We start from the raw sequence: 17,701 nt of genomic DNA, 5'->3' as shown, positions 1-17,701 counted from the left end.
GAAGTTTACACGTAAATCTTCGATTTTTCCTCATTTCTGATTGGAACGTTGATAAGAACGTGTACAGTCGTTGGTTTCTGGGTCACCAAAAGAGTAAGTCTGTCGTCTGGAGCTCGTTTTTCCTGGTAAAAAGGTGCAGTCACCTCAAAGGTTTAATGCACTTTGGTATAATGCGTAACTATATACGCTGCAAGGCGCTTGTATTTTGAGATACGAAATTCCAAAAATAGCCTTCTTTCTCGGTCTCGGTATGAGAATGAAGTAATAGTGGTGATTGATGGGGAGACACGTGCAATGATTAATGGATTTTTAAACTGTAAAAGTACTCATAAATGAATTTTTTTCGACTATTTTTCATGTGTTTGTTTAACAACTCATTTATAACTTTATTTTAGAAATTTTATGTGCATCAGAGTCTAGGAAATCACGCGGTTTTTTGAGCACTTACAGATAGGCAGTAAGCAAAATGCAAATTCATTTTTGTCGGAATACAAAATAAGTCTTGTTTTTTACTATTTCTAAATTCTCGCCAACTCGGAAAAACCTGATCGTGATGAGTATGAAGTAGCATAAATTATTAATAGACATTTTGATACATGATTTCCGCGCAGGCATGAAACAAATACTTGTCGATTATTCACAGACGCAAGCAATATTATGAATTGCTTATGATATGTTCAACCGGACAATGGATTATTTATTAGTAATAATTCTTTTCATAAAAAGAGTAAGTTGATCGGCGAAAAATTGTTTAAAGCCTGGACATGCTTATATTAGTTTCATTTATTTTTAATATATACTTTCAAAAACTAAATTTTTGCTATAGGCATAATATAAATGTCAATGTTAGACTTCGCAATACTGGATAGTCGGAATGATCATCATTCAAAAATTGTCTCGCCAAGAATAAACGATAACCTTATGTATATTCCTGTCTGCATGATAATTGTCCTTACGAAATAATACATATAGCATTTCTTGACAAATCGTAAAAGCGAATACCGCTTAATGTGCCTCGTAATTATGATTTATCAAACACTTATAGATCGATAGCGATCTTATGATTTATTTTTACACGAAGAAGTGTGAACAAATCCTACTGATTTATGGTATTTTTTAGCATCCCATTTGTGTATTTTGATTTTTCGTCAACTTTTAACAATTGTTAATACTATTATAATTGCATATTTTCGTTTACGCGTGCACGAAAAGGAAATGATTTAAATCAATGATAAAACCCTACGGAAACTTTTGAAATCCAGCCTGCAGTTCGGTCTTTGATCTCTGCCGTATATAAGTATATGGCTCGAGACTAAAAAAGCTGACCACAGATGAGTGGAAAATTTTATACCGGCAAACCTGTAGCGGGAGCAATAAGGGGATGCCATAATATCCTTTTTTGTTCACATTTTTTCACTGCCAGATGCGAATCGCTCCTTTAATGGCGAGCTGTATAAGTATATGTAGAATCGAATATTCTGAACCTCTCTACACTAAATTTCAACGGGTATTGAAAAAGTGTACGACGCATCTTAGCCGAAAATTTCGTAATGCATTTCAATTCGCAAAATTTACAAAAATTACGCATTACGCATAAAAAATTTTAGTATGATCTAGCTATCTTAAACATAGATTACACAGTGAATGTCTCATAAACTACTTGGTTTTTTCAAGACATTAAAACAAATGTAACCATTGAGGTGTCGCATCCCACAGCCTCGCGATTAAGCGAATGCTCATGGCTAGTCGAACGATATAGAGGTAATAAAGTCTATTATGGCCGAGTTCAGCATATTAATTTTGTATACCTCATATTCATGAATGAAACAATTATGTCGCTTATGCGATGATCCTGATGCCGAAAAAAAGTTTACACAGATCGTTACATCAACCAAAGATTGATTGTATTAACATTATTACTTTGAATAATCGAGTTGTTATATACGCCGTTTAATCGTCAAACTCTGAACTCTTTCGTATTATTCTATTTCTTTCATTGCACATCTCGGCATACAAGAATAGATTTGTCGAGAGCCGAATGATCGTTATGGATGATGACGATGAAGTCGATCAACGATCATTTCATTAATTTTACGCCATCAGTAGCAACCTTTTTAATTGCAATCACTCGTTTCACATTATTGACTGTTTTTCGCCCCCAATGCTTTCTCTAATAGTCTCGGGCAGACTGATGTTATCTTCTGTTCCATTTCACGTATGCACGTATACAGCTTCGCTGCAGACAAACACATCGAGCAGATATGCAAATTGCAAAATATTATTATCCAATGCATTCGGAAAATCATCATCATTCCGATTGTCCTGTCTAATAATAAAATTGCTAGTATAATGTTTAATCTCAAGGTGTGCATACGCGCTATCATTAACGATCTTTAAAATGCAGCTAAGCAAGTCAGCGCTACCTGCAGTCTTCCTGCTCTCGCGAATGTTATTTTTCTAGGCAATACGGAGAAGAAGAATGAGAAAAAAATCCGGATGACGCGCGGCTAAGAGAACGGAATGTAACGACGCTCGGTATATCCTAATGGACCTCTGGAATGATCCATCGGTGGGGGCAGGCAAATGTTATTAATGACCGCCGCACACGGGTCGTCGATGCGCCGAACGTTCGCGAAAAGGGTCATTAAATGCGAATAATTCAACCTCGCAACACCTATAGAGAGCGTCTAGATGATTCGCGCATAGGCAAGAACAAGTTCTGCGAGTCCGGAAATTGATGAGCGAACGATCGTCGCCGATGCTGATGTAAATCATGCTGGGCAATTAGTCGTTTGATAGTATTACACATTCACTAATGTTTCTATTACGATCGTTAAGTCATAAGAAAATCCCCAATTGCGTGCATGCTGAAGTAGCAGATGATTACGTAAAAATTGTTTGCGACTGTTAAAAAAAGAAGGGAAAAACATCGGCTACTGAAGATTCCGTGCTTTTTCTCAGTTTTTTATAGTTCGAATTTATATTATATAATCAGATTAGTAGTTCGTTGGCATCCTTGGTTTTCGTATCAAAAGGGCGTTAAGTTGAATTTTATGCCCCAGGCTTGAACATTTCTTTTGGTATAACGAAACTATACTAGGCGCACAAATTCATCTGCATGCTTTATGCTGAGTTTTGCGTACCCTAAATAAGGAAAGCCGAACTTTGTGCCCATTGAGCTTTTACTTTACGTTCGTGCGTAAAATCGAACAAGCGGCTAACCTAACGCCCAAATCACTATCCTGCACAAAGCTGCATAAGTTTTACTACGCGGAACAAACTACACATCAGGAGGTAATATCAGAAGCGAAAACCCGTGTAAATGTTTTCACATATAGCTGCTCGTAATCTCGCGATCGCAAGATCGCGGCGACAAGGTCTCACGAGTGACAGCGTCGAAGACTGCTGACGAGTGGCGAGCAAACTCTTTCGCGCCTTATGTAATTTTCAAACAATATATTTATTTATCGCTCGCGAGAATGCCGCGTTACAAAGCCGTTATTAGTCCCAATAAGATATATCGGATGCTAAATGCGAATATATCACGAGCACGGAGGCACGCGCGAGCGCGATCGCGTTTTATACTTTTAAATCTTTGGAATCGACGACTTTTTGCGAGCTTCGCGACATGGGGATCGTCTTGTATATGATTTAATGGTATTATGCACTGCTCGGTCGAGCTCGAACCGAATGATTGATCGCGCTGAGGCTCTCTTCTGATCTATAATGCAAAACATACCGATTCACTACAATTTGTAGCGATCTGCGTTTGAACGTAAATTGGAGTTTTTAACGAGCCTCGACGCAAAAACTTATCGGTCCAATTATTAATTAGCTCGGAGTATATAGTAGCGAGATTTTCCGAGAATTTTTCTCGTCAATCGGCTATATATCGGGGAATTGTATTGCTCGTGAATATATAGGAATAAAACTATACGATTCTTATTCCTTTTACTTCGTACGCTGAGGCATAATCGCATATTTTCATATATTTAAAAAAATACTCTTGTAGGACTGATCTAAAATTAATTCTTATGTATAAATTTAATGTGAAAATTAATGCATACGCGCGCCGAGTCTAGATACCTATATATGGTGGTGTGCTACTGGTGCTGAAATGCTTAGTTTGGCCTACTGTTTGAACATCGTTAAAATTATAATGTAACGTAGATAATAATAAGTTTTCAAAAAAAAAGTACCCGGCATAGACCAATCACAGCAACAAAATCCGAGTCATCAATAAATACTCCAGCGAAAAATCCCAGCGTCTTGAAGGATCCGCGTGACAGCTCACAGGCCTGATACCTGCGAGCTCGCACGTCGCGTGTCGGACTCCCCACGAGCGCGTGAAAATCATGCATTTCGGCCGATAAGACGACGCGATACCATACGTATAGCCGCTATTACCCACGTCCGCATGTAAACAACAGTACATATGGAGGATTCTACGGGACAAATATACTCTCTTGACTTCAAAAACGGCGAAAAAAAATTGTTGGGGCACGCAGCCGGACCATTTATTTTCTAATTATACATGTTTAGAAGAATGCAAAACCATCCTCCAATACTAAAAAAGTGCCTTCTGACACTATTTTATATAAGCCCCTCAAATTCGTCGAAAAATAGCCATTGTTCAACGACACGTACCTACTGCATAAAGACACAAACAAAAAATGTATTAAGTAAATCAAGTATTTTTAACGCATTTTTTTTTTAATTAAAGCTCTTTTTTCGCCCTTTTTGAAATCAAGAAAGTGTATTTTTCCCGTAGAATCCCCCATATACAGCCGCAGCGCAAAGCCGGAATACATCCTGACGCACGGTTTGAAGGCGAACGAGCCGCTGCGCCGGTTCTCGCTCACGATAGCGTAGTAGCATTACAAGTATACTATAAGATTCTAAGAGATAATAAAGACTCTGTGCACTCGGCGTACGTGCGAGTCGCATAGTATGCCCCTCGCGAAATTTCGCGGAGAACCGGAAGCGCGCAGTTTTTTTGCACTTTTTATTTTTTGCGTTCGCGTCTAAGTAGTGCCTTGAAGTTTCATCAGGATGTGCGGAAATAAGTTTAGATCTATGCAATATTATTCATTTCTCTCTCTCGTTTGTTTTTGCTACCTGAAAAGTGTCACACGATCCATTTGTTATCGAATCTCTGCTTTTGCGCAGCGTCTGCGCTACTTAGTTTTTCTCGAAAATTCCTACGTCGACATACGTCGTTGCAGGAGATCGTAGGCTAGCGATAAGAATCAATTACTCACGATGATGGCGGCACAAATACGTAAATGTTATGAAAATTTTAAATTCGAATTGATTACACAGTAATCGATCAAATGCCTGTGAAAAAACTATTTCGTCACTTGTCAATGTCCGACGCCGGGATCGACGAATTGTTTACCGCGCGGTATAGGTGAGTCCGATATGGTTTTGCTCGTCGCTAAGGTTATACGTTCAAATACGGGAAACTTCCGTAGTCGCTCGCGGAACCTTTTAAAAGGACCGATATAACTGCCAAACGAAAGCTTCTTCACTCTCAAAATGATCCAGCCTTGAATAGCAACAGGTTCCCGATGTTTTTCTTTCTGCGTATATACATACTCGCGACTTTAATTTCGCTGTTTCACTCCACGCGGTGTCCCATCTCCGAAATACAATACCTGCTTCTTTTATTAAAACCGAGCTTCGCTTCCTCGGCGTTTCCTTAATTCATGCAAATCACCTTTATTTACAATAAAAATGAAAAATAAACAAAGAATACGCTTGCCTGCGCAAAACGCAGCTTTTACCTGTTTTAATTCATAATCGTGTTTGAAATGATAACGTCCCTTTTTCATTGCGGAAAACTTCGTAGCGATGCAATTTCATATTCAGGCCTTAGAAATGCAATTATTTATCAATACAAAAGAAACTATGATCGATCGAGCGCTATGATTTTTTTTCTGATGCAATTACGAGGCGAAAACGCATCGGCTAAAGGCGTATTCTTCCTCGCGGAAACTCACCGAATTGTTTGTCGTCGTAACAAATCAGCTGATGAGCCAATGTGCGGAATGCTCGCGGTCGAAAATCGCCGGCAATTTACCGATCACCATCATTATGGAGACACACTCATGCGTTATTACGTCCGGGTTGAGTGGATATTCGACATACGAAGCAGAAAAATACGAATAGATGACGATGTTATACGCGCAGTCGAAAAGTGCTACGCGACATAACAAGGTGAAATAACGATCATGCCGCGCATTAGTGTAAACCGCAAGCGGGCGATTTACGAACAAGAGACGTATCTTAATTTTTGCGAACTGGGTGATAAAATTCACTGCTTTCAGAGATTGTTGTCTGTGTTAGGGGATTCTTGGTATGATTAGTCGTAGCGTCTCTGTTCCATTTCGTTGGTCCGGAAAGTTTTCAAACTCGTCTTTCCTAATGTAAATCACGGCTATTTTTAGCTACACCGTGCTTGAATCAAAGTTATATAGGTTCTCATAAACTATAAATCAAACGTCGCAATAATAAAGGACGTTGTCAGTAAATAATCTGAATTCGCATCATCGGGACTTTTCTCAATCTCAAAAAGTTTCCTTGCAATTATAATGGATTCCTTATCAATTATGAGTTTGTTATTCGCGCGCAGCCAAACACCCGTGGTGCGCACTTATCAGCTCGTAATTTTTATAATAACGGCTTGAGGAAGTGGCGCGTCGAAGCTACTCTGAACCGTTCGTATAATGGTATCGAAAAATTATGCGACCAGAGACTCGGACGCTCGAGATTACCGTATAGGAGAAGAAAACTCGAACGGGTGTGCTTTTTTCGAGTGTAAAAAATTCTGCAGAAAACCGAGACGAGGGGGGGATTGACGACACAGGAAGTCAATTAAAAGCTACATTTTTGCTATTCGTGCAGCGAGAAACACGTGTGTACGTGCACGTATTCGTTTTGAAATTTTTTTATTCGATAAGCGGCTTGATCAATAGGTCGCTTTAGAAGGTAATTCAATTCAATCATAGGTGAGTTAAGGCAAATTTGTTGATAGATATATGGTAATTGCGATTTTTAATACACACTTTCGATAAAAAGTTCGGTTAACTGACTGATGTAGTGTAAGACGAAACTCCTGTTGAGGTCAAGCGTCTAAATAGTAAGATAAAATTCACACGGGGTTCACTGAGCCGCCTGAAAATTGACAATTTTTGTAAAAAAGTCAAATTTTGCGGTTTTAATTTTTCACTGTGTCAAATCCTAGCTGAAAACAAAGAAGCAAAAATTACTGAACAATACCAAATTATACTCAGTTTTATATAGAAAGAAATATTAATTTTGAGAGATGATCGAAAATGTAAAAAAAGTGACACATAGTCATCGTAACGCCTTCCAGGCTGTTCTGACCTCGTAAAAAGTGGTTTACATCAAATGGAATTGGAGACGCCCCCAAGCTCAAAAAGGGACTAGCCACCCCCTCGTGGAGAGAGGGACCAGACAGGTCAGGTTTAAGAAGACTGGTGGAACGAAGACGCCTCACTTTGCGGACGATGCTCGTCGTGAGTGGTTCTCCAGCGGAAAAAGTTATCGTCGTGACTTCGCTTCTTTTTTGGACAGTGTACAATAGCTCGTAATGAATAATCAGTGCGTTTATTATATTCGGGCTTGAAGGTGAAAATAAATCGAACTTGAATAATGAATGAAAATTTTGCATAAAAAAGTTTATAGAAGTAATTTTTTTTGACGTCGCTATCCCATAGCACACAAGGTTCTACAGAACCCCATAAGGAGGCGCTTTGTCAAATCGGTATGGCTAAAAATCAACCGCCGTGTCACCGACCCCCGAAAAGGGGGATCTCAAAGCTCTAATTTAACGTCGGATTTTTCGGAGTCTTTGTGTTACGGAAAATAAAAAAATTCAACGAATAGACAATGTATCGTCAATTTTTGATCCCCGCCTGTGCGCCAATTGGAAAACACCGTCTACTATCAGAAGAAGATCTCAGCCACCCGTACACTCCTCTCGGACAAGGTAAAGCGTATTTACTAAAAATAAGCTAAGTCGCATAATTGCGAAGAATAAGGCAGCAAGAAGTGTGATTTTTCCAATAACAAATTACACATCGCTCCTGCGCGGTGACATACACAACGACGAGCGCGCGCGCGGCAATTATACACAAAGATTTTTACGTCAATGCACGATACAACGTCTCAATTAAAACGATCTGCCGCAGAACGTGCAACGTATACGCATGCAAAGTCGAACTAATTACACATCAGACTGATGATGATTATTCAAGCTTCCTTTGCTTTCGATAATTTTCATTCCCGTTCACCGATCGATTTCGTATCGGACGCTGCAGACGCGCGCTCTTTTTCTCCGGCCGAGCCGTTTGTGTGCAAATCGCGACTATTTTCTATCGGCGACGCTTGACGGAAATCGAGGAAAAGCCGACGTGCAGCGTATAATTTTCGAATTTTTGATAAGCTATTGCTATTTTGCTGGGGCTGCTTTTTGTTCCCCAGCGCGTTCGATACAGTTGGCTCGTAAATTTAAAGCTGATTGAAATTATCATTTTCAATAATCGCTATGCATATTCCCAGCCGATTTTCCCCTACCGGTTTCAAACGATCGAAAGTCGATATAGCTGATTACCGCGTTTCACTTTTATTTTTCAAGCGTGTTAGGTAGCGAATCTTGATTCAAAAATTAAATTATTCTCCAGGCTGCGCTGGCTAAACAGGGCAATCGAAAGCGATAAAACGTCTTAATAGGCGATTCCGTATTCCCCGTTGGTGCAATTAAAAGGCGCTTCTCCTAAATTTCCTAAACACTCTCGACGAAAAGAAATAAATAAACGCGAGAGAAGCCGAAAAAGTAGCTGACCGGTGAATAATATATCGACCTCTGGACAAGAGTCGATGATTGCATCATCCAGAAATGCAGCTCCATCTCTCAGCCAAAAAAAAGGTCTCTTTTGCGATTTCCGCGTCGCGACAGGAAATTTTATCGGCGAGTCACGACGCGCATGCCCAAAGTGATTCGAACGTAAAAGAAAAAACGAAGTGGCTGAGAGAAAAAGAGAGAAAGAGAGAGAGAGAGAGAGAGAGAGAGAGAGAGAGAGAGAGGAGTTCGATGCAGCATCCAGTGCATCACAATCAAGTTAGAAGCTTCGACGGGTCTCGTGTGCTAGTTGCGATGCAGCGTGAGCTCGGCACTTTTACGGATCACCTCCTCCTGGATGGGCTTGACAATAATAAGAAGGGTGCGTTGAATTTGATATCAAGCTGCTGTATAACATTGTGAATAATATATTCTAAGATTCGTTTCTACAAGCTGCTCTCAGTCGAGTCGTTTACCGAGTGATAGTGACAGCGTTGGAAAGTGTGATTGGATGAGGTCGGGAGAGAAAGCGATTTTTTCAGTCATTTAGTTCGCTATTCTAATCTAATTATAACATTTTTCCAAACATGAACCATAATAATTTATTTTCAACCATAACGACAATTAGTCGGCAGAAGAGCAAAACGAGTGACAGTGATCCCATAAATCTCAGAAAACCGCAGGATCCCCCGTCAAGGTCACCGCTTACAAACGACTTTCCTCGTATGCCCCCACGAGCATTAATATAAAATACACCGCTGGAGCGAAAAACGTAAGCTCCGACATTCAAAAATCCCGAGCAATCCGGCGAGCAAGCGAACAAATAAAACAAAAAAAAGAACACACTGCATTCGACTCGCGCATCTTCGAGTTCCTTCTCTCTCTCTCTCTCTCTCTCTCCCTCTCGGTTGCGGGGACCGACCGATCGCGGCCTTTAGCGCGAACCGTCGCCCGGCGATTGGTCAGCGCTACACGTGCCTCGTCCACCTCTCCTGGTTCCGATGGAGAAGGAGGTGGCGGAGCCTGCTTATTTCTCTCGAGAGCACGAGAGCCAGGCTCGGCACTTTTCCAGCGTATCGCACGGCACGCGGTCGACGTACCTTCTCCTCTCAGAGAGACACACACGCAAGAGCACGTTGCCTGTTCTTACTGATACAGAGAGAGAGAGAGAGAGAGAGAGAGAGAGAGAGAGAGAGAGAGAGAGAGAGAGTTGTGTTGCTGTCGTTCTCTACGATACTGGACTCTGTAGTAACCAAAGCTCGCGAAAGCTTTCTAGTCTGCAAGGGCTAAGTTCTCAGCTGCGGAGATTCTTTTCCGACGCGAAAAATCATCATTTTAATTCGAGAATCGGCCGACGAGCGTTGGGCGCTTGCTGAGAGCGTCTTCGGTACTGGCAGAGCTTTTTTTGTGTGAACTTGACTTTGTTGTTGTTGGTGGGTGGAATCATGAAAGACGTGATCAATATCTGGAACAGGCTGTCGGGCCGAAGCTACTCGGCTGTCAGCCAGAAGCAGGACGATCTGCAGCAGAGGGATCAGAACCTCAGGGAACAGCAGGACCCGGTCATTTACGCGAGGAGCTTGCGCCGGAAGTCCTCAGTTGTCGTCAACCAGTTCTTCAACAATGCCATTCCGCTGCACGCCGATGGCCGGCCCAAGTGGGCGAGAAGTAAGTGAATCAAAGAGAATTTTTTTTTCTTGTTTGCACGACGGATTTGCGGATTGCTCGCAGATTTCGCGCTGGACTCGTGAGTACAGTGTTTTCTTTGGGAGGGTTATTATAGTTGCAGAAACTTGATGCGTTTAGCTGTCACTTGTTTATCTTTTTCCACTCTAATTGCGCGTTCTCGCTTCAAGCGGAAGTAAACATAAAATAAATCAACGCATTGTTGCATAATATTTGTCGGGTAATTATTCTGAATCCTCAGCGTTTTCCTACAATTCATTCTACGTTACTCAGAGCCTATAATTATACTAGAAAAAAAGCCTCGACATACCGTATACAGCGGAGTAACCTTATCAATTAAAATCATAAAAACTGCGATTGAACATCATTTATATTATTATGCTAATGGTTATCCCTGATATTAGCGTATTTCCTCCAATCTAGTTAATTCATCTAGTTTAACGAATCGAAACTTTTTTAGCTACGATTCGGAAAAAGTCTCTTCTGATTATCGAGCCAAGCTGTAGTGTAGGCATCCTTTATCAACAAATTTTATCTTGAATAGAAAACTATCTGAATTACAGTAACTAACAAAAAGTTAATGGACGAGAGAAGAAACCGCTCGTGAATACGCGATGAGCCACAAGATTTTTTCTCATTGTTTACTACTGTAGCTATTGAAGTCTATTGACGCAATAACATTGCAATAAACCATTTTTTTCAAAATCGTCTGGCTGAACGTCTGCTTCGATTGACGAACTCGTACAAGCATCCAGAAAATTCCGTAGCCAGTATTTTTCTCTACCTCCTATAATTGATAGACAGACAAAAAGGCAGACGAGTAAGTGATTCACAACCGATCGCGCTTTGTTCTATAACCAAGCCAACAAAATTCAAATTCAATAGCGTCGTTATCGGTATACCTAATTCTCGTAAAACACCGCCATCAGCACGTAGTCGTAAAAATCAACGCGAAAATGCGTAATTCAAAGAAACGATCCTGAATCGAACGTCGACATAAGCAATTACATGTACGCAGACGTACACTCGCAGACCTGTTTACCGGAGCCTGTCGGTTGCGCATTCCTTCGACTTATCGCTTTGCGCGCAGACACCCTTCCGCGTTTTCGCGCTCGTCTTCTTAATTACAATGCATTATCATGAAGACACTGAAATTGCCGAGTTTTGCACGCTCGAAGCGATAGAGTCCAGTCGCGCGAAACGCGTTTTGCGAGCGCAACAAGCAAAATTTAAGCAGGACTGTTAATAACCGCTAATTAACAATTATGCTGATCTCTCTTGCGCGCTTTTATACTATTTTCAGCGATGCGTGAGCAGTACTATTATTGCGATATATGGCGCCTAGGCTCTTTTCAATTTCCCTCATCATGATCAGAGCTCAGAATGTATGTATCTCTCTTAAAAAAAATGATGGCCTTTGTTGTGAAGCATTTAATACGTGATTTTGATTGGTTGCTGGTTGGTTGCCTAGGCAACGAGATCAGAACCGCGCTTTAAATTCATAACCCTCAAAACAGTCATAACTCATAACCCTGGTAGAAATGTTTAAGGTGTTTAAAATGAAATGTGGAAACCTTGATAACAGATAAAATATATGTAATATAACTAGCAAGAAATTTTAGGAAAAATTAATCATTACCAAGAGTGTGTAGTATTACCCCTAACCCTATTTGAAGTAGTAATAAAGTGTGTGAATAATATTTAGTTTTTTTTTTTTTTTTAATGTCAGTGAGAAGTTCAATTAAAAGAATAAAGAGTTTGAAGATATACTGTGTCTCTGTGCCCAAAGTCGCCCCGGTGAGGTTTGAGAGGTGAATTTAAAGAAAAGTTCAGTATCCGAGTCAGTAAGTTTAAGTCTATCATTATACAATGCTCTTTAAATTGTAAAAAGGCTACTAGACAACTAAAATATGACACTGCCACTTCCTATGTTACCTAGAAATATGTAACCTAGATGATTCTGATTTTTAAACTGTTTTCGTTCATATTTTCACATCCAGGCTCATGCTAATTTTTTAATTGAGCAGGTCAAATTTTACTTATAGCCAGTTACGCAGAAACTACTATCTCTAGCACATTGTATTTCTGGTATCTAGCATATTTTTATATTTTTAGTCAAGGTTTTAGGTAATTAGAATTTTGACTTTTAATAGCTGTGAGAGATTTTGAGACCGATATCTGTTTTTTTATTTTTGCATTTATTCTCATTCAAAAACTAACAGGTCTCGAGAGCTCATATTTTGCATATAGGTTTCTTTTGTTATTGTGAAAAGATATTTAAAGTTGAATTGACCTTAACTGAAAAGCTTCTGATTTCGACTCCGACACTGATGCGTATGCAAACTCATGCTATACGACTAAATAATTATCATGGGTGTTGTAGTCGAACACAAAAGTATTTTAGTTAACGTTGATTCAACTTTAAATATCTTTTCACAATCACAAAAGAAATCTACATGCAAAATATGAGCTTTCTAGACCTGTTAGTTTTCGAATAAGAAAAAATGCAAAAATGAAGTAACAGGTATCGGTCTCAAAATCTCTCACAACTGTTAAAAGTCAAAATTTTAATTAATGCCTTGACAAAAAAGCTAAAATACTTATCATTTTTTTCATGTAAAAATACACTGGAAATCAGAAATACAATGTGCTAGAGATGGTAGTTTCTGTGTAACTGTCTACAAGAAAGATTTGATACGCTAAATTAAAAAATTCATATGGGCCTCGATGTGAAAATATGAATGAAAACAGTTAAATCATAATCATGTAGGTTACATGTTTTCTAGGTAGCATAGTAAGTATCTGTGTAAAATTTCAGTTGTATAGCTTTTTTATAATGCAAATAAATGGCATTGTAACGATAGACAAACCCACTTATACTGAACGTATCTTCAAATTCACTATTCGAACCAATGATGACGACATTGAGCATTATTAATATATTTATTAAAAAATAGTTTTGAGGGATTTATTAACATGTTACATGCTTATAAAATATTAGCAGACGTTAGTGTGCCGCACAACACTGATAATAGATTTTCTACCAGTGTTATTAGAGAGAGAGATAGAATCAAGAGCGCGCGAAGCGCGCCTTCATTCCTAGTAGAATATACAATCGATTTATTAATGTATATATTGCCTAAGATATATCGAAACTATCTCCATATGTCAACCATTACTACACTAATTTACTTATCGTGAATGTAGCAAGTCGATCACATGCTAATTTCTGGTATAATCGATAATTACACACATTTCCCCACCGCCTCAATGAGAACACCGAAACGTACTCTCCAAAAACCTTATCAATCGAGCGCGCAAGCCATTAAAAGTTCAGACGTGCTGTATCCATTCCGCAAAAAGCACTATTCTTTCCGCGACATGCCAACGACCAAATGGAATCGATCTATCAGTCGCGTCTTTACTCAGAAATCAGACAGGGGCGGTAATCTATGCAAAGTGAAAAGTGCTTGCGCGCGCCGATATCGATGACGACCATAGCGATCGCTGCTGTAAGGGAATCCCGAGAAGTCCTGACCTTGAAAAAGCGCTCGTTGGCGACGAGCCCACTCTGCTCATTTGGCATTCGCATGGGAGAACGGATTGCGACTCTCTTTCGAAAACGTGGCACGCGATCAAGAGCGACAATTTTTCAGAGAGTCTACAGAGTGCGACACTGATACTCGAATTTTATCTTCGATGCAGAACGAAGAAACTTTGTTGCGATTGTCTTTCAAACGCGTATTTTCCACCCGTTTACACTTTGTCATTGCTAGCTTTGCTTTCGTTTCTCTTTTTGCGAGCGATTATGAGTATTCGCTTCAAACGATCCGAGGCGCGATTCATAAGAAATTTTATTGCGATTTTAAGTGCGCAGCGTCGTGCCGGATAACACCTGTTTATCGGAGTGAATTTACGGGCCGTAAAGTTAATTGAAACTCTCATCGTGCGCCGTTGATTTTTGCATACATCGTTTGAATACGATCTGTGTATCGCCGATCGATGCGAATTAATCGGTAATCTTCCGCGATGCGGATCGGGAAAGTATCGGAAACCAGGACCACGGTAGAAATTTTTCGCGAGAGACCCGATTCGCCGTGATTTACTGCCGTCTCAGCGTCATGAAATTTAAGCACATAAATTTGCATACCTCAAACTAACGTTGACACCTGAATCTGAGTTGTCAGTCATAAGCTCGCGTGAGTCGCCGGAAAAACGTCAGAAGCGCAAATTGGGACAAAAACTCGCGACAATTGAAATCTGTGTGCGAAGACTTCGCACTGGTTTTTCGTTCGGCTCGGGGAAAACAACAGAATATAGTTTTTACTGCGTGTCATAAATTTCGGAGATGTTAATTGTGGTACTCTTCTATACGGCGAGTATACATGCCTTCTTCGCTCAAAGCGAACGACACGTCTCCGCATTCACTCCGTGTTCGGCGAGTGTCTTTTCACCGTCTCTGAACAATATTTTCGTTTCATCGAAGCAAACAAACGAAGAAAATCTCCTGCACAGCACGTATCATCTGTTTCTCTTTCGGCCGCCTATACACCTCTGTACAAAACACCGCGAGGCCGTTTGCAGCCTTCAAATGAAGCTATTACTAGACCAACCGCGACGTCGCGTGTGCTTCGAATGGATTATAATAATATTAAACGGCCCATCTCTCGCGCGCAGGTGGCCCGGAACCAAAAATAACATTGCCGCCGTCACGCGTGTGCTTTTATTATTCTTCATTGTGACCCCCCGCAAACGAAAAAAATATCAGACAAACACACACTCGTCGCGATGATCTGCGCTCGAGGCACGTCTCTCATTATTGTTATTATTAATATTCGAGGAGCGTCTTTACCTACTCGTTGAACTTTGACCGTTTTGGCGAGGCGCGATTATACATGCGAAAATTCAAATGGGCGAGCACCGAGTTCTTTTTTTGCCGAGAGGGCTTTTTCAGGATCGGTAAAAAAAGACCGGCGATTTTTGCTTTTCTTCCGAAATTGAAAGTCGCGCGTTGTAATGGAATATGGGTCGAGATTTGCGGATGGATGTGGGACATTGAAATTTTTGGAAAATACGCGGTGAGGACCTTACGAAAGAATCGATAAATTTCGCTGGAAAATAAACTTAAGGATTACTCGGCTTGCAAAATCGAGAAGATTATTTATACCATTCGCCTGAGAGATGGTCGCATCCGATAATTTTCGAGTTTGTCGTCACGTTTCGCCGGATTTATTGTCACCTGCAGTAGTCGATTAGATCGTTAGTCACGATTCCGAGTGTATAAACCCCACGTAACGCAATCATAATCCTTTGGCCATTCCGTAAATTTACGACCACAAAATAATATTCGCTGTGTATATGCGGCGGGAAAAGAAATGTAAATGTTTACGTCTCTTTTTCAGCGTGAACCGCGCGAGATTTGCATACTACTAGCCATAATTCGCGTGTTTGCCAACAGCCGCGATGAGATACGATGTCGACGCGGCTGATTTTCGGCAATCTGATCGATCTCAATCGATCGGTTGGCCGTGACTCTTTAAAGTGTGTCGAGGCATAATAATATCGTAGCTCATTTTTTTTTCTAAAACGAGCTTTTGCGCGATGGCGAAATTTCGGATTCGCGCGTATCCTTATGATGTTCTTGCGAAAAGAGCTTCCGACCGATTACTTCATAAGTATTGCCGACGTGATTTATGGGTTTCACACTTTGGATTAAGTTGTTACCGATATTGTTGGCGAATATTAATCGATTTCGGAACGTTTTGCTCGTGTGTGCCAAAAGCTTGATCGATGAATTTTTTTCAATTAGTCCATATGATCGGCAACGCTGAAGCAGCTTACGGATTCTCGACTCGTTCGAACCAACTACAGTATAGCAAATATAGCGTAACGACTCGCAGAAACGCCAAATGGGAGAAAAGCAACGCGATGCATTATAAGCGAACGTCGTATGAATTTGGCGCGGGTGTTCGATTGCTCGACTTCATTCACGATTCGAGGCGTCGGTGCGCTGCTAATCGTAACGGGAGATACTGTATATCGTTTATTTAGCACTCGAGTCGAATGCTTATATGTCCGATTAACTCGCACCGCTTGACGCGCCTGAAACGCCTTATCGGGAAAATATTCGGTCGTTAACGACTGGTATGTCTGTATGGAAAGTAGCTTAACGTATAGGTGATGCGTTTTCAGCCAATTTTCACTATATTCCAGCGATTCGCTTGCATATACGGCAGCTTTGAATGAAATATCAATTTTCCTGTTCGAGACTTGAATGTGAACCTTTTTGCGCTATGTTTAATGCATAGAAACATCGAGTTCGTGTAAACGTTTATGTACGGTCGCCGTTTAGTTCGCTGCCGATTAATCGGATAAAGTCATCGCCCGATTCCGAATGTCTCCAAATTTAAATGTAAACGTTAAGTATCATATTTATCTTGACGATTAATCTTGCGTGACTCACGGACACACGCGCCGCGATTAATGAAAATCAAAGTCTTCGGAAGTATCGAATTAATGTATAGAGGACCTGAAAAATAATTTTTTATCTTTCAAGTCGATCCAAGGATCAAAGCCCAGTCTGGCGGTCGAACGAGTCGAAAATCGTAGAATCTTCCGAATCGAAAATCTTGGATTTGCTTATCGATGATCAAGCTTAATACACGTAGTTAATAATGCGTTAATCCCAACGTAGAGCCGGACATCGAGAAAAATCGCTGTTTAGCATTATCAAAAAAACTGGTCCCCTGAATAATCCTCTTCCCGCAGAAGTGTGTCTTTCCAGCTGGATATATAAGATCGCGGAGAGTGGAAGTGTAAAAGTGGTACGATTCACTTCAACGTGAGTCATCGGCTGGAATAAAGTAGGAAACGTTGAATGGCGCGCGGTCAAAACTTCTGATAAAATCTTGAGAAATGCATGTATGATAATTTCCAAAAATGAGAATCCAGAATTTTTTGAAAATAAAAGGACCACGCGGACATCGAGTTGCCAAAATTGACTATTCACCTCTGCTTTTATGGCTTTGTAACGGGTTTCTTTTACGGGGAATCCGCGAGCTGCCTTTTTATGGAATATTTTTTGTTGTATTTTTATCGATGTCTTAAAAATTTCCAGCCACATTAAAATTATACGAGATAAGATCGTCC

The 17,701-nt window shown here is 40.4% G+C and overlaps 1 protein-coding gene across 5 annotated transcripts in view; it reads left to right on the top strand.

Annotated features, from left to right (window-relative positions):
- LOC100120747 (scavenger receptor class B member 1) overlaps nt 1–17,701 on the top strand; it is a 59,948-nt gene that overhangs the window by 20,036 nt on the left and 22,211 nt on the right. Inside the window, exon 3 of one of the 5 annotated variants that reach the window (XM_032597813.1) lies at nt 7,379–8,014. The exons of 2 other annotated variants lie outside the window; for them this stretch is intronic. In XM_032597813.1, the coding sequence (XP_032453704.1) occupies nt 7,915–8,014 (100 nt within the window). In that variant the 5' untranslated portion in view covers nt 7,379–7,914. Of the gene's footprint in view, nt 1–7,378; nt 8,015–9,166; nt 9,249–9,909; nt 10,535–17,701 lie in introns of those variants that run through there. 2 more of the 5 variants (XM_031933652.1, XM_001604301.5) reach the window with 2 other exon arrangements.

The sequence above is a fragment of the Nasonia vitripennis genome, chromosome 1 (assembly GCF_009193385.2).
Source record: "Nasonia vitripennis strain AsymCx chromosome 1, Nvit_psr_1.1, whole genome shotgun sequence".
Classification (NCBI taxonomy): domain Eukaryota; kingdom Metazoa; phylum Arthropoda; class Insecta; order Hymenoptera; family Pteromalidae; genus Nasonia; species Nasonia vitripennis.
The sequence above is the reverse complement of the archived record's forward strand: the minus strand, read 5'-3'. Positions and strand labels throughout refer to the sequence as shown.